General features: G+C 34.4%; 1 protein-coding gene across 1 annotated transcript; it reads left to right on the top strand.

The window, feature by feature from the left end:
• The first annotated feature begins 5642 nt into the window (after positions 1 to 5642).
• Positions 5643 to 6587, top strand: LOC143391368 (olfactory receptor 52Z1P-like). The gene has a single exon (XM_076844067.2). The coding sequence runs from the start codon at positions 5643 to 5645 to the stop codon at positions 6585 to 6587; it is 945 nt and encodes a 314-aa protein (XP_076700182.2).
• Positions 6588 to 21240: the final 14653 nt, after the last annotated feature.

Below are 21240 nucleotides of genomic sequence, written 5' to 3'. Positions count from 1 at the left end.
TTTGCACTCATAATCTCAATGTACATACATAATAATCTCAATGTACATAAATACATAATAAAATTTCAGATAATGATAAGTGCAGACTCTCAGTCTATTTACCAAACTATGGGCTATAAAATATGCTATTATGTATATAGTTTTATGTATGTATCTATGAAGTAGACATTACAATACCATGTCTTTTTTTGTGGAAACCGAATACTGCCAATGTGTCAAGTCATGAACTAGAAAAGTCTTAGGAAGAGCTTGCCTTGGTTGAGAAGTTGACAGCACTCCAATAAAGTATAGCCAGAGCCAAAGAAGACTGAGCAATGAACTTCCATGTTGGGTCCTCATCACTAAAAAAATATGTAAATATGATTGCTTATGAACACACTACTGACAATGAAAATGATCATATTTTTACCTTCCTAAAACTCCCAGATTTTTTCTATGCAACTTTATTATTTTTCAGGAAAACTTGTTGCTTATATAAAAAATGGTCTCCTTAATTATCTTCAAACAGGTCTGAGTTCTACATGCACAAATAGGCATATTTCATACAATTTACAAAGTAGTGAACAACTAGGGGGAAAATGAGATTATGGATATTCAAGTTCAGGAATGGGCTTTAGAAGTACTATGGTTGAGATTCATAAACTACACCCACAGGGAGCTGACAAATTTTTAGATGAGTAGGGAAGTTAGTATTTCAGCATATAAGGCAGGGATGGTGATATAAACTTGGAAATCATCAGCACATAAATGCTGTTTGTAGCCACAGGGATATATGTAACCACTGAAAGAAACTCCATAAATAGGTGGAAGATAAAAGTAGAACAGGGAAACGTTTTAGTTATTTTGGAAACCTAACATAATCTTAACCTGGTCTTTGAAAATGGCCTTACAATCAGCTTTGTTTCCAAATTTAACATTCCTTATCAAGTCTCTACAGAGGAGAGACTTGATAAGGAATTACAAATTACAAATTACAAATCACCAAAACACTGGTTCCAATTGGGTTGAACTTTGGCTTTTTTGCAGTGGTCAATAAAGTTCTAAATGGCCTAGCCTGCGCTTTAACCTCCTCTGAGGACATTCTTACCATGTTCAACTGTCCCACCTTTTTCACCTCTCTGAATGCTTAGCTAGGAATTTTTCCCCAGGGATGCTGTACTTCATAGTTTGTGATAGTTCTTTCCTTGCAATTTTCTTCCTCAGTTCTTTGAAGAGTTGATTTATTCTTTTTATTTGGGTCTCAATTTAAGTATCACTTCCTCACAGAGGTCTTCCCTGGCCATTGTCACTATGTTCCTCCTACTTTGGGTCAGTCTGTTTCACCTCAACTTCTTCTATCAAAGAACTTTCTGGTTCCTGAAATATTATGCAATTATTTTTATTGCTGATTTTTTTATTACATTGAATATTTCTAACACCTCAGATCTTGTTTGTATGTTTATTACATCCCCAGTCCCAAGAATATTACTTAGTACTTGTATACTGATAAAATAAATAATTGAAGAGTATGAAAGATTTCCATGTATATAGTGGTGCAGTAAGAGATCATAAAATTTTCTCTGCATATTTCTTTTCAGGATAATACTCAGACCAGTAGATGCTAGGTCTTTTTTCTTTCTTTTTTTTTTTTTTTTTCTATTATGTTCCTATTAAACTGACATGAAGAACTGGTCTTCAAAGTTTTCCCTAATAAGGGGATCAAAAATATAAATAAATAAACCACAGTTATAACCAGGAAGTGGACAATGGTTAAGTGAATTATTGAATATAATTTAATAATACATTTTGTGAAATTTGGAATGATAATTATAAAACTATAGCATTACCAGAGATTTTATTGGAGTTCATTTCTCATTGAATTATGTGTACTCAATAAAGTAAAAATTATTATGTGAAGCTCAACTGATCATACATTTCAAGGAATGTACTGTTAAGAAGCATATTTTGAAATATTTTTGACCAATTGATATGTTCCTAATGAAAAGAGTTTTATGGTGAAATGTATTTCTTAGACGATACTGTGTCTTTTCTATTCCCTTTGTTAAATTTTTAATTTAAAAAATGGGGAGGGGGGTGCGGATTCTGAAGATTGTTGCTCTCTTTCACTCAAAATCTGTACCTTGGTGGATGATGGGCTCCACAGAGAGTTTATGCTCCTTTGGGTCACTTTTTCTCCTGTGGTAAACTGTAATTTTCCATCTATTAATGTAACTAGGTTATCTGGGAAAAAACATATTAAGACAGAGCTGAAATTTCTGATGACACAAGACAGGTAGGGTTAACCATTTCAGCCTCTCCATTCATTAGAAAAGCAGAGAAGGAAGCCCTTGGCACTCATCAAGACCAAAGGAATCAGAAAATAGATTGAAATTGGAGAATTAAAGTGATTATTCCAGGAGAATAGGAGAATAGGGAAAAGAGAAAATGAGAAGGAGATGATTAGTGCCTTCTATAAAGGAAATTTTTCATATCAACATAGAGGATAGCATGTAATAATCTTTAAAATTATATCTTTTTTATTTCTATGAATTCAAGGTCTGTATCAACTATCATATTTCTTCAATCATCAGACCTTGTTCAGGGTCTTCCTATTCCCCATTAGCTTTAGATATTAGATTGGATTTTGATATTCTAATCTTGCCTCTAGGAAATATATGCCATACAGTTGAGATTTTCTAAGGCTACCTTAAAACAGGAGACCTAACAGTATTTGCCCCATCCTTTGTTTTGTCATCATGTTGGGCAAAGGACACATACTGGTATTTGATATGCACAAAATGGTCAAGGTTTAAGGTATCCATCAAGGAGCTGAAAATGAACATTTTTCAGGGTATGAAACAGAAAGAAATCCCTGGGAGGAGAGAGAGAATAACTACGTTTACTCATTTTCTCTCCTATTTGTTCAAGATTGCTACTGGCATATGCCAATAGACTCCAGGATGCCTGACTCTTTCACTCTGTTTCACCCAACTGAAAAAATTCTAATTCCATCTGAATTTCTAATTCAGACCTTACTAAGTTTTAAGAAGAAAATGAAAATAATTTAACAAGTATGTTTATTATAAAATTTGAGACTAGAATTGGGGTAGAAATATAGGCATATTCTCATATTGTACAATGTGATAAGGGTCTATTCCTTCAAACTTGATTTACTGATTATAAAAGAGAGCTCTCAGCACCATATAAAAAACAAATAAGTAAATAAAGGAATTGTGTCAACCACAACTAACAAATATTTAAAAAAAAAAGAGAGAGAGCTCTTCTGAAGAGCAAATTTAATGGCACAATCATGGCTATAATTTACCTGTTCTTTACATACTACTATCTACTTCTTCAACTTCTATTTTATTTGCTAAAGTAAAGCCATTATTCAAAATAAATTCTGCACCACATTTATGGAGTCAATTTTCATTTTCATTACCAAATTATTTTAGATTTTCTGTGTTTAAAAAAGTCTTCTTATTCATTTTTAAAATGAGAAAAATCTGCCCATATTCAGGGACTACCAACTTCAAAATTGATTGAAAAATTTAGGTTTAATTTTTCTCTCTAGCCATTCTTTGGGCTCTAGGACCATTAACTCTTTTAAATTCTTGGACTCACCCCTGAAATAGAAGTTGAAGAGGACAGATCTGAGAAGTTATGTCCTCCTAACAGAGATGAACTATTTTGTTCAACCACCTATCTGGTTGTACTAAAATAACACTGATAAAAGTTACAGTTCTTATTTTTGCAGCATTTCTACTTCCTATATCTATAGCTATTTATTTTTGCTCTGATTTGTATGTCTCTAAGGATACAATGTGCCCTGATTTTTTATATCTAATCTGTAAGTTATTCGTGGGACTTCAGAACATAGTAGATTTGCACTTTGTATTGTTAAGTTCTAGTAACTACTTAGCCCTTAGAACATTGCAATTAAAATTTTTTGCTGTGAAAGAAGAAGAAAAGAGGAGCTTGTCAGAGAACAAATGGGATATTAATTGAAAGTGATTATAACTTAGCTCAAAATAATTACCTGCCGTAAAAGTACAGCTCATTTTCTATATAGTTTGAGGAGACAAATGCAGAGTATCCTGGTTTAGAAACTTTTGGTCTTACATTTGTAGCTCATTCCTTTGGTAAAAAGTCTAGATTATTTTCAATCAAAATTATTTATTTTTATGTTATAATTGTGGCAAGGGGAATTGAGGAAAAAATCTTCTATTCCCTTAAGTCTTTTATAAGTCGACAATATTTTATTTCTATATCTTTTGATATGCAACTTACAAAATTCTGCCACGAGATTTGTTTAAAATGTCTCAGATATTTCATTCTGGTTTGTAGTGTTTCAGATAGTTCATTTTACCTAGGTCTACACAAAGAATCTTTTTTAAGAAAACAAGGTAAGTATAATACACAGCAAATTTTTATTAATTAATTAATAATGTGTCATAATGGTTTCAGCTACTCATTTTGTAACACACACACACATACAAAAAAATGTGACAGGATCTCACACATAGAAGATTTATAAAATTTGAGCTCATAGATATATCCAGTAGAATGGTAATTACCAGGGGTTGGGAGTTAGGAGGTATTAGTCAAAGAATTCAAATATTTGGAAGATTTTAAAAAAGGAACTGCTATTACATGATTCTGTTGAACCACCATAGCAGAACTCAAACTTTCAATAATTCATCTCAACTTAGAATTCATTTATTCAAAACTACTTTTAAATAACATGACAATGACATTATAGATTTAAGGGAACAGTAGATTTGTTCCTAAATTTCCCTTGCTATAATTACAATGTACTAATAAAGAATTGAAATTGAACATTATTTAGACTCTTTTACCAAAAGAAAGATATATAAAAGTAACACCTAACGTTTCTAAACAAGGATACACTCTGTATCTGTCTCTTTGAACTAAATAGAATATCAGCCATACTCTTATGGCAGGTAATTATTTTTGAGCCAAGCTATAATGAGTCAAAATATCTATTTCAACACATAGTGACTACAGTTAATAACAATGTACTGAATTCTTGAAAATTGTTGAGAGATTTTTAATGTTCTTATCACAAAAAATATATTTAAGATAACTCATATGTTAAACATTTTATTGAACTATTCCTCAATGTACACATATTTCAAAACATCAGAAGTATATAAATTTTCTATTTTCAGTCTTAAAAAATTCTTTAAAGAAGTGTACAAACTAACCTCTCTACATACACACAAAAGCTATTTTTTTTATTTTCTCAGTAGAGTTAATGATGTGTTCCAAATTTGAATTTTTTAAATATATATTTTCTCTTTATTTTAAAGGTCCAGAATGCTTCACAACAAAGATTAAGCCCCTTGTCTACGAAATCATTTGACTCATTCAAGTGGAATAAATTTCTTCATCTATTGTATCCTGGGAACAACTTGTTCATATAACTTTAACTGCAATACTCACATGCAAATACCATTTTCTTCATATTGAATGTTAAAATCTGAAATTAGAGGTTGGGTCCTATTTGTTATTTGTTTGGGTGGTAAAAAATATGGTCAAGTATTCTGTGTAAGTTAATATGTAAAGACATCAGCATGTGAATGGACAGGTGTATATAAAAGAATCCAAATCACAGCTGAACACAGCCAGTGGCTTTCATCATGTCATTGTCAAATAACACCAGTTTCCATCCTGGTATCTTCCTTCTCCTTGGCATTCCAGGAATGGAATCAGTCCATACCTGGTTGTCAGTGCCCTTCTGCTTTGTTTACCTGAGTGCTCTCCTGGGCAATTTCTCTATTCTCTTTATTATCAAAACAGATTCCAACCTGCATGAGCCCATGTACCTCTTCCTGTGTATGCTCTCTGTGGCTGACCTGGTCATCTGCACCACGGCTATGCCTAAAATCCTCAGTATTTTTTGGTTCCATAACATGGAGATCTATTTTGAAGCCTGCCTTGTACAAGTATTTCTCATTCATTCACACTGTAGTATAGCCTCAGGGTTTATCTTGGCCATGGCCTTTGACCGCTATGTGGCCATCTGCTATCCTCTGAAACATTCCACTATCCTGACACACAGAGTCATCAGGAACTTGGGGCTGGCTATTGTTATTAGAGGGGTTTTACTTTTCAGTCCTCAGCCATTCATGTTTCGGTGGCTTCCCTACTGCAGAACCAATATCATCCCTCACACTTACTGTGAATTCATGGCTCTGATCAAGCTTGCTTGTGCCGATACCAGGGTCTGCAGAATATACAGCCTGACTGCTGCCTTTCTCACAGGGGGCTTAGACTTCATATTAATCATATGCTCCTATGTTGTGATCCTTCACACAGTCTTCCGTCTTCCATCCAAGGCGGCTCGGCTCAAGACCCTGAGCACCTGTGGATCCCATGTGTGTGTCATCCTAGTAGCCTACACTCCAGCCTTCTTCTCCTTCCTCACTCACAGGTTTGGGCACAATGTGGCTCCCCATATTCACATTTTGGTGGCCAATATCTACCTCCTTGTTCCACCCATGGTGAACCCAGTGATCTATGGCATAAGAACCAAAAGAATCAGAGAATGTGTCCTTCAAATTTTGACATCTCACAAAATCTAACAGGCCAACTCATCCTTTCACAAGTTTCCATGACTTAGGAAAACACAAAGATGTCACAACTACAACAACATCAGCCCTTTTTCTAGAAGCCTAATACCTACATCTTCTACTTGTAATGTTTAAAGTATTTATTGTCATTTTTTATATTTTGTTCTCAATAAATTTGCTGGGAAGATATCTGACATAGGAGATTTATTTGTGATATATTTGTCTCATAGTATTCTCACTATTTTATGAGTTTGTTTGTTGCTATGTTTGCTTCCTCAAGACTCTGCTATTGTTCAATTTTATTAGCTTTATCAAGAGATGTTGTCCTTAACTTTTTTTCTGACATCTCTGAGAAGACTTCTATTTTTAGCTGTCAGTTAACAGTTTTGTCTACTTATTCTGTTGGAAAAGAATGAAACTTAATTTTATCCTTGAAATTAGGATGGTGCTAGTAAAATAAATACCTTCTGAACAAGGGGGTTAAGAAACTCTTACCATATCCTTTGCAGAGGCCTTCTTGAGTTTTTTTATGATGTGTTTTCTCTACCTAGGGTGAATTTTTTTTTAATTTCTAAATAACATTTATTCTCCAAAATACTTCTGCAAAACACTTAACAATATCCAAAATTGATGAATCATTTTTTTTTCTTCTTTTGTTTGTTCAACATGTTCTAGTTGATTCTCAGAGAATACCTGTAGCCTGTTCTCCCATTCCATGATGAGACTGATTACACCTATTTCCTCCTACTCTGAATTACAAAATTGTAAATCATGATTCTAGGTGTTCTTTACTGATACTGCTCATTCTTCTTTCTTTTGTGAAGTCTAATAACTGGAATTTGTATGGAGAATCTTGTAGGATAAGTCTTCATGAGTAGGTGGTATGAAGATTACAGTTGCTTTACCATCTATCATATCCCTGTTGTTGACCAAAACAGCTTTGTATATAAGTCAGTAGTACATTTTGCCATGTTTTTCTATGAGTAGAATGCTCCTCTCAAACTGTGGTTTGAGAGAGGATCATGTGGTTACACAGTATCATGCCGCTTTTGCCCTTGAATTTTTAATTTCTTCTTCCTGAACAAGGTAAGACCTATGAAGGACTGTAGGTATGGAGTATCACAGAGATCTTTTCAGCTGATCCTCAGAAAATAACACACCCTTTTCCTTGGAAGGAAAGTGTTTACCTGATGTTCAGGTTTCTGGTTGTATAAACTTATTTTATCATACTCTATTTGACATTGTCTTGGTTACAATGGAATATAATTGTATACCTAAAATTTTAAGAGTGTCAGTAAAAATTAGAGTTTAAGACTCATGCCTTTCAGGCCACAGTGCTCAGTTGTGAGTTGTGAAACAAACTCTCACTAGCTGTCTTAATTTTTATCAAGATACATCTTGATAAAAGATCCATATCTCAGTTTCCTGAATGGGAAATAGAGATATTAATATTTTGAAAATCACTGCTGACAGCTAATGTTTTCATTTCTAATTTTTGCTAATCAATATTACTATGCTCTAAAATGAAAGCAAAAGACAATGTATCCTCAGAATACTTTGCATCATGTGTCAATCTGTAGAATTAAAGGCAACAGAAATACTTTTGAAATCCTACAAGTGATTTGGTTCTATTTGCAGTTAATTTATCATGATCTTGATAAAATCTGAAATTTAGAAGAAATTATGGAGCAGTAATATTTAAATTACAAACTTCAGGCTTAAACTAAAAATAATTTGATCATTTAGGGGGCTGATTTTCATAAATTCTGATGGCAAATGATGAAGGACTTCTAGTGAACGTAGAGAAGACAAAGATTCAAAAAACAGAAAATCAATTCAGTTAGAAAAGCTGGATGTATGGCTTCCCAGAATCATCTTCTAGCTCTGTTTATACAGAGTGTGTGCAGGTGAATATAAAGGCAAAGGCTAGCCTGTGCCTCATGATCCCACTTAAATGGTAAATTTCCCCATGTGTGAATTTTAGTGAATGTTGAGAAAGTATTTTCACTTACTTCTACATTCATGACAACACATGTTCTGGAGTAGTCAGTAACAAGGTTAAAAATCACATAATAGTCCAGGCAATTTCTTACCTGAAAAAGACTCATTCAGGAAATGCATGCTAAACTCCTACAATGACCACTCATGACAAGGGTCACGTAAAATACATGGAACCATGCTTCATAAAATGTATGCTTGATGGGAAGACAGCAACTAGGAATCTGCATAAAATAAATTAACCTAAATATTGACCAAATAATTTTATGTTCAAAAAATGTGGTATAATCTTTCAGAGGTGATATAGTGTGAGAGAATAGAGAATAGTGGCCGAAACACAATGATCATATTATTTCTGACATAGATTGATATGTATTAGAAAGGTTTTATTTTGTTTCGTTTTAAGCTAGAGAGAGAAAAATACATGTGGAATAAAGAATAACAAATTTAAGCTTGGGTCGGGCACAGTGGAGCATGCTTTTAATCCCAGCAGCTCAGGAGGTTGATACAGGAAGATCATGAGTTCAGAGCCAGCCTCAGCAACTTAGCGAGGCACTAAGCAGCTCATTGAGACCTTGTTTCTAAATAAAATACAAAATAGGACTGGGGATGTGGCTCAGTGTTTAAGTGCCCTGAGTTAAATTCTGAGTTTTCTTGACTTGGAAGTCAAGAAAACTCAAGTTTCTAAGGACAGATAATAAATCATTAGGTTCTGAAGAAAATGATTAAGGAAAGAGAGGTATATTACAAATCATAATCAAAACTTAAATCATAAGTCATAATTATTAAGAACACAAAATTGTATGACTACCTTTAAGGACACTTGACACATTAAAAAATATGAAAATGAGACCATTACTAATCAGTACTTTAAGATAAACCTGGACTGATTGGGACATTTTGAAAGAATATAATTAACTCTCATTAACAATGCTTGATGAGCAAAGAAAATTAGGAGTAGTAGAGCTCCAGAGAAGATGAAAGTCTTCACCGTAGAACATGTTCTAGGTCAAATTCAGGTCATGTTTGAGAAAGAGTAGGACACCAAGATTTAGAATAGTCACATCCGGGTTGAAAAATCTAAATTTTTTTTTAAATCTCAGATTAAAAGATATATCAAAACAAAACAAAACCAGCAATGATGAAGGGATACTTAATTAATAATTAGATATGGAAATTTTATTGATATGGAAGCAAACCTCCATGACATAAGACTAAATGTCTTTGCAAGAAACTTGGGAGATGGTGCTAATATGTCAGAAATTTGGAAAAATGATGTTACACAATGAGTAAGATAAAAATGATAGTAATGTCATGACACATTATACAGGAAGGTACCAGAGTGCTGGACATAATTGATTATAAGATGCCAAAAAACACCAGTAAAATATGGTCCATGGAAATCACTAGAGGACCTTCCATTAAGTGAACATGAAGGAATGTAAAGGAGAAGGTGCCGTAATCATTGAGGATGCAATGGTGGCTAGCCTTTTTTGTTTAGTATAAAGGTAGAAAGCGCTATTATGAAAACAGGGTACAAGTGTGTGAATGAGACTATACAATTTTTTTAAAAAATAAATGCAGGTCAAGTGGCAGCATTTAATCATCTGAAAGAAGATGGTAATTCTTTTTTGTTTTTAAAACGTTTTTATTGTGGTATAACATTGGGAGTGATCTATAGAAAGTATAATAACCTTAAAATACACAATTAGATGTACTTATATATGCACCCTGTAACCACCACTCAGATGAAGACATAAAACAGCACTCCAGAAGTTTCTATGATACCCCTTCCCAGTCAACACAAATCCCCCACACTACACATACATATAATCATTATTCTGACTTCTAACACACTGGATTAATTTCTAGTGGTCTGTTAGTCCATTGTAGGAATAGAGCATATTATGTTTATCAGTTCCCTGTGGGTGGCTAGTTGGCTCTTTCCAGTTTTGAATTAGGGACACTCCCTGCACATGTGCTTCATTAAGTAGACACTCTTTTCTCTTTGGTGATAAACCTCAGAGGAGGACAAGGTAAGGTAAGTTGCTGAGTCATTGGGAAGCAGACGGTAACTTTAGTAGTTAATGTCAAATAGTTTTCTAAAATGGTTGTTCCAACCACACAAAAAAATGAGAATTTTAATATTTCTATAACCTCAAAATTCTTGAATTTGTCATCTTTTAAATTCTAGCCCTTTCGATGGGTGTATATGTCATTGTGGTTTTAATTTGTATTTCTCTTATGATTAATGATGCAGAGCATCTTCTCATAAGTTTATTAGCCAATTGGATATCTTTTTTGTAAGGTGCCTTTTAATTTTTTGCTCATATTTTTTTTAAACTTGGGTTGTCTTTTTAAAAATGGATTTGTGAGGAATTCTGTATGTTTCCTGGATATCTGTGAACTTTAACAAATATAAGCACTGAAGCTATTGTCTCAATCTAGAACTTTCTTTTTACTATCTTAATTGTATCTCTGATCTTCTGATGAACAAATATTTTTTTGTGTAAATTGTCAAGGCCAGAGTAGTGGCTAACTGGCTTCATGTAGAGAGAGGGACAGGGATAGCTATTAAAATGTGCTATTCCTAGAGGTCAGCTGGTTATCAACCAACAAAGATATTTTTCACTCTGTATTTCTAAATAAAAACCAAGGATATGACACAGAAATTTGATGTCTGAATAAAATGGTCAAATATGTTGCTTAGTTTTCAACCTGAGGCAGTTTCCAGATCCCAAATCCAATGACTAAAGAAAAATTCATGTTCCTAAGAGCCAGAATACCAAAACCAAATTCCAAGTATATGTGAGACTATATCTTCCAGTTCTTCTATGAAGGAATCATATAGAGATATGAAGGAAGGCTAATGTGAAGGCTAATAAGTGACTACTCTAAGACTTATGCTAAAATTAAATAGCATTTTTAATAGTACTAACAGGTACTTAGGCAATAGGGGACCACCTTCAGAAATGGGTAATACTGTGATCATGGGAATCACCTGCTCATGGAAGGATGCATTCAGATTGATTTTAATCTAATTCTTGTTTGTATCCTTCCTCACTATGTGATATTCTAATACATGTTGTGACATAACTAGAAGGACCTTACCAGATGCTGGCACTGTGCTTTGGACTTCCAGACTCTAGAATAGTTTAAAAAAAAATCAGTTCTTTATAGATTAGATAGTCTAAGGTATTCTATTATAGTAGCAGAAAATGGACTAAGGTACTCAGGGAAATGAATAAAGGAATAAGTATACATGATAAAACATATTCTAAACTGACACTAAGCTAAAAACCTATAGAATGATCATTACCTCCATATTGTAATGAGAGTATATGGAACAAGGTAAACTTGGAGGTCTTTCTCAGCTTTGTTTCACAATGAATCAACAAATCTAACAGTAATTTACCTATTCCCCAGAAAATAAAATTCAAATGAACATACAAAGTAGCTGGATGAAATTACCTTATATGGGTTTTCAAAAGGCCATATCCTTTGTCACCTGTGGACAGATTTAACTGCACTGTGTTTAAGCATTAGAGTAGTAAAATTGGGGAAAGTGAGTATAAACAACTATTTCACAGGTTTTTCTGTAAAATGCTATAAGATAAATTGGTCAATATCTAATAGGTACATGTTCATGAGAATTTCTATAGATATATCTCACTATATTTTTTAAGGTAGCTTGTTCATATATTGATAGGAGTGCTAATATTGAAAGGTAGTAATGATTACAGATTAGACAGAATGGAGAAACACCAGAGCATATCAGTTCAGATGCAACAAAGATAGGATACATTACACAATGTTAGAAAATGGAGATGTTGGTTTTTGTGAGGAGTAACATTCCATTCACATTGTTACTGGAGTCCTTGCTGAAGGGACTGTCTCCACCAGTCCTAAAAGACCAGACCCAGCCACCTGCCTCAATATACCAAATAAGAGATGAGGGTGGTAAAAGCAGGAAATGAATTTATTCTGTGTGGTGGACATACTAGGAAGAGTAAGCTATAGTGAACTAAGACCTGTCTTCAAGGTGATGTAATAGCTCAAGCATGATAGAGGGGAAGGACAAAGCAGAGGCAAGAAGTATGAATAGCCAAGCCATCTGGTCAACCTGTGGTCTGGTTGATCATTATCTCAGATCAGTTTTGCAGGGTCTTTCTGGCTTCAGAGGAGATGACTGCTTGAAAGCTGCCCTGTTCCTGGAAACGGGAACATTGAGATATGCTAAAGAGGATAATTGGTGTAGGGCAGAGTAACTAAGCTGTGCCATTGACTGCATCCTTTTAGGCACAACTCCAGTGGTATAGTATGAAATGGTGCATAATACTAGCTGAATTCTTGAGAATATCTTAGTTACATTTACCTTGATATTTTCAGCCTTCAAGTGGAAGAAGATATTAAGCAAACGTAGGTCCTATCAATTTTTTATTACTAGTTTTTAGAAAAACACTCCTTGAATGATTAACATGTTAACCTACAGAGTTAAGAAGGGATCTGATCCAAAGATTAATGTAGCCAAAGGGGGCAGATGCAATATGAAGGCCAAAATGCTAATCTGTTATACCATATTTAGCCAGCCATCAGACATATGCAGGCCAATGTGAAGAGTCAGTGCCTTTACAAAAGCAGCCTCCAGGTCATTGTTACAATACAAGCAGGAAATCATTGAAGATGTACAAATTCAGAGAGAGGTGCATGAGTGGAGGTGTAGATGGGATCTTCTTTTGCAGCTCTTTTTTTTTTCCCCCTGTTGCTGTGAAATTGGTAGCTCAGTGGGTCTGGAGATGAAAACAGAACTGAGAAGACATCTGGATCCAGAGAAAATGAGAAATAATTTTGAGGAGACAGAATAAACATAGGGACTCCAGAATTACATTCCATATTAGGGGACAATTGGTATGGTGATGGTGAATCAGGCTTCATTGTAGGAGATACTCCTCCCATCCCAGTTCAATAGTGCAGACACAGCCATGGAGGGTATGGTATACAAATTTGCCCATGATATCCCCTATGTTTCTATTTTATCACAACAGATGAAAATACATTAGATTAAAGATTTGCCTTAGTAAATTGATGTTAAAAAAGATCAATAATCATATTCCGGGAGCCATTTATGAGCCATGGGTAAACTGAATGATGTTTTAGCCATCAAGGCAGAAAAGCCTGGTATCAGGAACGCCCAGTAGGAACCCACTGGTTTGAGAATGCCTGGTTCATGTGGGGCCCAGCCTAGTTCACTGCTCAAATTCTAGCAAATTCTAGCATATTTGTGGAGATGGGTGTGGCTTGTCAAAATGCCAATCAACCTGTTTCCTGCAAGACTCTTGCCACACCCAAAAGCAAGCCTAAGCAAGATTACGTATGTAGCCATTGTTCTATTAAGTTGCTCTGATGTGAACCTTTAATAGACCATCTGTTTTATCATCACAGATGACAAAAAGGTATAGACAAGAAAAGGTCACTGAACCAAGACTCCTCCCACTGAAACCTTATCCCTGCCTTTAATGTACTCCCCCTTAAATATAGAATTGGGGCCTTTTTTCATTTGTTCATTTCCAGCTCCAATAAGGACTGGAAGACCCATCAGATGCTCCTCTTTTTGTATCTAATGTCTGGCTCTGTCTTTATTTCTTACATATTATTTCAGACTTTTTATTTTCCCATGCAGCTCATACTTCTTGGGCATGAATCTGCTGTTAGGGTTCTGGCCATTCAATAAGAACATTTTGAGCTATTTGCAGTCTACCTACCATGCATATCCAGCAAAACTATGCCCAATGTCTATAGTCATAAATAAAATAAATCTGGTTATTTAAATGCCCAATTCTTAAGGGACTCTTCAGAGCTCTCTAACCTAGAAACTCCCCCACAATGCAGCTGAGCCACATCACCTAGAAATGCCAGCTTCCCTTTCCCCTGAAAGTTCCCTGCCTGCCTACCTTATTTTCCCAGTTGGCTATTGCTTCTAGAAGATACCAACATACAAACCCATTAATGTAAAACCAAATAAATTGTGTGTGTGCTACCATTATTTAATGGACATACTATGTTTACTTGATCGGTCCTGATAGCCTTCAAACCTTCTACAATAACAAATGTCATGAGATTATTAAGTTGCTCTGATGTGAACCTTTAATAGACCATCTGTTTTATCATCACAGATGACAAAAAGGTATAGACAATAAAAGGTCACTGAATTAAGTTTTACATTTCTGAATATTAGGGATTAAATTGTCTGATATGTTTAGATTTGTAATAGGAATATTACTAAGAAGTTGGAATCATTATAGGTCTTAGAAGTAAAAACAGATGGAGAGACTGAATTTACCTACCAAAGGGGTGGACAAGAATGAGGCATTTTCGGTTTGTATATAGGGGAGGGTAATAAGGTGATAGATGTCTTTACCTTTATCATAATAGAAAATAAAATTATTTTTCTCATATTTTTTTGTCTATGGGCTCTCTAGATGTTTTTGTAGGACAAGTGACCAGAATCGCACAAGAGTTCATTAAAGACTTTTGCTGACTTGGATTAAGAGAAAATGATGTATTTACAGTTACAGTGAGTGATTTAATATAAATCTATCCCTAATCTGTATCTGTGGCATAACACCTGCTATTTACATTAAGAGTAAAATTAATAAAGGCAAGAATACCCAAGAGACTGTAATCACCTGAGAAAAGATGTCAATTTAGGCACACGTAAGAGACTGATGTTGCATGTTTTCTTGGCTAAGGCAGAGAAGATGAGGAATGGACTGCTGAAGATGCAGGACAGAAAGAAACAAGCTGGAAAAATATGACATATAAGGTAGGAAATGCATGAGCTCAAGTGAAGTTATGGAAGGGTTTAAGTTATTGACAATGATGACATCTAGAGTAGAGAATAGAAGATGCTACCAGTGACTAGAGAGTGAACAAGATAGAAAAAAGTGGGGTCTTTTTTTTCCCACAAACAAAGTTATATACAACATGATGGGTTGAGATAAGTAGAACTTTTGAGAAGTTATAATGGGCCAGCAACAGATACCTACAAAGAAGGGGCAAAGTTTCAAAATTCAGTTGGGCAAGACAAGATTATCAGTGTCAAATCATGAAACACAGACACTTTCTTCCTACTTCTACCTTGAGGCAATGACATCCCACCTATATCCTTAAAATGAGGAGGGAACTAAGAAGGCATGGATAAGGGAGATGGTAAGAGCATTAGCTGCTAGAAGCAAAAACATGAAATTATCTTGAGCAGGCAGACAACACAGAAACGCAGTTTGGTTGACACTCAATGAAAATCAAGAATGAGCTGGACCACAGGAAGTAATACCAAAGTACTCGGAGGACCCAGCTTGTAAAGGCATTGCTTATCATTTTGGACAATGTCACTGTAGACATGGATTTAAGCATTTTGTACAGGATTATAGACTTTAACCCAGGCATAACTCTTTTTTTTTAATCTTAATGAAATACTAGTTTAAACAAATGAAATTTATAGCCAGAGCTACCTGGATTCAGGTACTAATGTTATGTTTATTAGTTGTAAACTTTATGAACAATTCTTAAGTCTATTGGTCTTTCTGTTTACTCTTCTGACAAATTCTAACTTTTCTTTCCAAATGCTGCTTTGAAGGTCAAATGAGAGAAGAAATTTTAAGCTCTAATCTTAGGATCTAACAAATGGTGGTTTCAGTACATTAATAAGACCTTTTTCTTTAGTTCTAAGGTATCATATATGTTTGAATGTATTCAGCAAATACATCCCATAACAAAGCACTCAGCATACCTTTGGAAACAATCCTTTGTTAATTATCTTAACAGATAGTTCATGAGAATTATTCCGCTTCAAAGTAATTTAGGTCTTGTAGTTTTGGAAGAGGACTATTAGCCCCAGAAGATCACCAATTCCCTCACCATGTTCATCCTTTAACCATGTGGAATCTGGAGTCAGCCATAACTCCAGCTCCTGGTGGCTGAGCATGTGTTCCCTCTGTTCCTTATAGGGGTGGCTCTCTGGAGCACTGCCAGCTTTAGGTTCTTGTGAGTGAAGGCATAGGTGCAGAACAGGAAAAGAGTAAAGAGAGCTGTATTGAAGTATGTGCACTTATAGAATGATGAGATCCTTGAAAAGGTAATGTCCAACTTTTGAATACCTTAGTAAAGTGAAGCATAAAGATCACAGATACTTACTAATTATACATTTCTATAACCAACACAAACGTAATTACCTGTTGATTAGCTAAAGTATAGAGTGAAAGATACTCCAAATTAGAATTAAAATGGCATTGCAGTTGTTTGAATCAAACAGGTAATGGCACAGACATAGCTGGGAGAAAAAACAGCTGTTTCCTGCCATGCAGAATTAGAGATTCATCAATCCTGGTGATTCCTGTTGGAGGAAGCATATTTAGAAAGAACCTACAAATATTTCTTATTCATTGAGGTGATCAATTGTTCAAGGACAAGATCTAGCCAACATTTTTCTTTTTACTTACTTTCTTAAAGCAACCAGAGTACTACATTATATTAGTACAGGAACCCTAATTTAAAAAAGCTAGAAAAATGAATTTGAATATCTTAATCATAAAGACATAAAATTTAAAAATTTAAAATATTATAATTATTAATATGTTTTATTCAAACTAGTTAATCTACAGTGGTAAGAGTAAATTTATGAAAAAAAAATCCAAACTGAAACTTTTAGCATGACATTTTCTCCTGAATAATTTTTTTTTTTTATGTGGGGGGGTACCAGGAATTGAACTCAGGGGCACTCAACCACTGAGCCATATCGTTGTAAGGGACAGAGGAGGCAGGGCACTGAAGATAGCAGGAAACAGTTTTAATTGGCAGCAGCCAGGTAGAGAGGGTACAATTTTTGTTGTAATCAATTAATAGTTTCAGAACTTCATACCCAGCGTGTAAAGGGAGGGCCTCCAGAAGCTCACATTCTGCAGAAGTTCACACAAAAGCAGCTTTTTCTTTCACTGTTTTGGGCAAGTTAACCCTTCAAGGACAGCACCTAAGAAGGGTTGAGCTTCTGCTCTCCACCCCCCCCCCCCCAGCTGTTACCATGGAGCCCAGTTGGTAACTTCTCTTATCTTAGAAATATAGACATCTCTTTGAAGCTCCAACTTAAGGCCAGAGGCCTTGTTAAAGGATTTGTCTTTTCTTTTGTTTTGTTTGTTTTTGTTTTTGTTTTAATCACATTTTGCATTTGCAAACACACTTCTACAAACTACTATACTGGATAAATGTTTGTGAAAACTAGTAAAGGGGCATTCAGCACCTGCAGTACTGATTTCTTCCAGGCCAATGGCCAAGTAAAATAGAGCAACAGGAAAATAGAAAGTTTAACTCCATTGAACTCTTTTGTAGAGACTCTTGTGCTGATAGTACTAAGATTAATTATGGTGAAGCTTTCTGGAGAAGCTTAATTAAGATTTTCTGTGGAGGAGGGGGTGCCATTACAATATCCCTAGCTTATTTTGTATTTTATTTAGGGACAGGGTCTCATTGAGTTACTTAGCACCTTGCTTTTTCTAAAGCTGGCTTTGAACTGACAATCCTCCTGCCTCAGCCTCCTGATATCCTGGGATTGCAGGCATACACCATTATGCCTGACTCCTGAATGGATTTTTTAAATAAGTATTTTCACATCTCTAGGTCTTCCCCTTCCTCACCTCAACTTTGATTTCTGCCCCAAAATTTAGAAACACATTAGTAGCAAACATTAGAGTATATTTTAATAGGCTTAACAATTTTTTTGTTTTAAATATGATTTATTCAAATGTGTATATGCATATAAAGTAAATTTGTTTGAGTATTGATGCAGTGTGTTTGAAGGAGCTTGACATATCACAAGTAAAAAATTATTTTGTTCTTAAATCTCTGTATGAACAAAACCATTATTTTTTTATTCCATGTCTGTTTGTATGTGTGTGTGTATACATATATGTACGTGTGTGTATATGCGCATATATATATATATATATAAAATCTGTATTTTCACCGCTCTAGTCATGTAGGAGTAAAGACATGTAGGTCTTCTCCAGATTATTATGTTAATTTTCAAAGTTCTGGGGGCCAACAGAAAAGTTTGAACAGCTTAACAGCTTTCTATTTTTCTATAGTGGAGATCTGGATAATCAAGATCCCCAAGCCCTTGGGTAATCTGTAATTGGTTTGGAATCCAAACTTATTGAACTGTGCTCTCTGCTCCTGCCATCCTCTTTCATAAACATGGCTGAACAAAGTAATAAAATCTTTTTCTTTCACTATAAGCAAAGGTGGCAGGGACATGTTTCTTAACCCCTATATTCAGGCATTTTGTATTAACCTAAGAAAATATTAGAAACAGTATTCCTCTTGTGTAAGTGTTCATAAAAAGCATAAAATCATACTCAAGTACATGGTTTTAAAGCCAGACAAAGGGTGCAACTGCATGGTTTTTCATACTAATAAGAATAACCCAGTGCTGGTCTTTGGGCTGGGTCATAGTAATATCTAGCTATGCTAGAGTTTCTACACTGAGAGTAATTTAATCATTCAGGGAGTTACATGTCTGAGTAATAATATATTAATAAATGTTATGTCCTACAGTTTAATAAGACTATGGAAATATTTTGTAAATATTAAGCAGGCAAAGGGAACACAGAAAATAACAATCTTTTTGTCTTAATTCAGCAGAGTCTAGAAGAGATTCCATTTGAACTACATGCTAGAAGATGAGCATTATTTGCCAAGAAAACATGACAAGGGTTAGGGGTTTGGGCATCAAAAGAGGAAGTAAAGAAAGGCACAATATTTCAAAGAGGTATGTGTCTTGGGACAATAGTTAGAAATTCAGTAGAACCCAGTAGACTGTAAAGAAAGAGAGGTTAGCTAATAGGATGGATCATGGTTTCATTTGTATCTGGTATGCAATTTTGATTGTTGTGTCTTTGCTTACACACTTTAATGGAATCACATTATCTACAGAAAAATGGAACAATGACCTAATTCCAATGCTTGATTTATTGAATGCTTGCTTTGTGTAAATTATTTTTACAAGTTGTTTACATGGGTTTTTTTATTTTATTTTATTTATTTATTTTTATTGGTTATTCAAAACATTACAAAGATTGCAGAATCACATCGGTTACACATCCACATTTTTACATAATACCATAATAGTAACTGTTGTATTCTGCTACCTTTCCTATCCTCTACTTAATTAACTTAAGACTTCCACAACTTTTTGTTTTCTCCACTGTGAAGACTAGAAAACTGAGGAATGAGCTATAATTCATAGGTATAGAATAACTTAAACCTTATCATGGAGATAAATGCATTTAATAAAAAAGAAAACAAAGGGAGAATCGTTGCTGGAAATAGAAACAAAAGGAAGAAAAGCAGGTGATTGCTGGTAAAATTTGAAAACCTTTAAGGCTTAATGTACTTTATTTCCTAGGAGCAAAATACCATAATAATTAAATTCAATTACATAAATAATCATTTTATAAAGCCTAGGTCAGACTGAGAAAATTTTCAATTAACACTGAAAGTATTTATAATCTGGCATCTAATCAGTTCAATATTTGCTACATTTATTCACAAATAGTGAATGAAGTGAGCATATGGGACACTTGGCCAGACTTCACAAATTATACTAGTATACATAGGATACATTACTTGTTATATCATGATTGGTTAAGGTCAAAATATTTGTCATTAATTAATCAATACTATGTAAATTATGTTTTAAACCAATAAAAAATTTAGGAGGATAAAAAGAGCCGTGCTATTGGCCTAATCTTATTTTAATAGTAAATTTATATTACTTTTATGTAGATATAGAACACCTACCTACAAAGGCAGCAGATAATGCTGATCAAATGGAGGATCAAGACAGTGATAAATGCTTAAAAATAAACTTAAAATATTACATAACATAATTCAACACAGTTGATAAATAGAAGTACAAAGTTTTGAACATTGCAAAAATTATCAAGAGAAATCTGACATTTAAAATAATCAAAATATTGATAAGTGTCTACACACTAAATATCTGTGACAGTAAAGATGGAGTTTGGCATAGTGAAGAATAACATGACCTCTGCAGTCATAAAGAATTGTGTTAGAATTCTTGTGTTTGAGTCACTATTTCATAATATGCTGGGCTTCTATATTTTGTGTGTGTATGTGGGTGGTGCTTGAGTTTGAACCCAGGGCCTAGTGCGTGCAAGGCAAGCACTCTACCAACTGAGCTATATCCCCAACCCCTGGGCTTCTATTTTTTAATTAATCAACCTGGAAAATAATATTTAGCTGGCATAGTTTTGCAGCTTAACAGTAACAAATACAAAGGCTCTAGGACAGTACTTTTACTCATGTCAGGAACAAATAAGCATTAATTTCCTTCTTTACTTGATATAAAATTATAAGAACTGTGATCACACCAATATTGTAAATATTAAAATAAATACCAGAAACAGTGGTCTTTGTTATGACTAGTACACTCAGATAATACCCATAAGGAAAGTTAAGATGCACAGGGCACACTGTGGGAGGTACAGAAGAGTAAAAGTAGAAAATTAGGATTTCTGAAAATTAGGTGTAAAAAAGGTGGGTAGAGTTGGGAAATTATTCATTTGAAAAAGTGAAAAATTGATTAAAAACGTGA

Source organism: Callospermophilus lateralis, chromosome 2, assembly GCF_048772815.1.
Source record: "Callospermophilus lateralis isolate mCalLat2 chromosome 2, mCalLat2.hap1, whole genome shotgun sequence".
In the NCBI taxonomy this organism is placed as follows: Eukaryota; Metazoa; Chordata; class Mammalia; order Rodentia; family Sciuridae; genus Callospermophilus; species Callospermophilus lateralis.
Note: the sequence above shows the minus strand (reverse complement) of the source record. Positions and strands in the feature narration are given on the sequence as shown.

Excerpts from the sequence above, each read along its gene's own strand:
- LOC143391368 (XM_076844067.2), top strand. The coding sequence starts at position 5,643 with ATGTCATTGTCAAATAACACCAGTTTCCATCCTGGTATCTTCCTTCTC.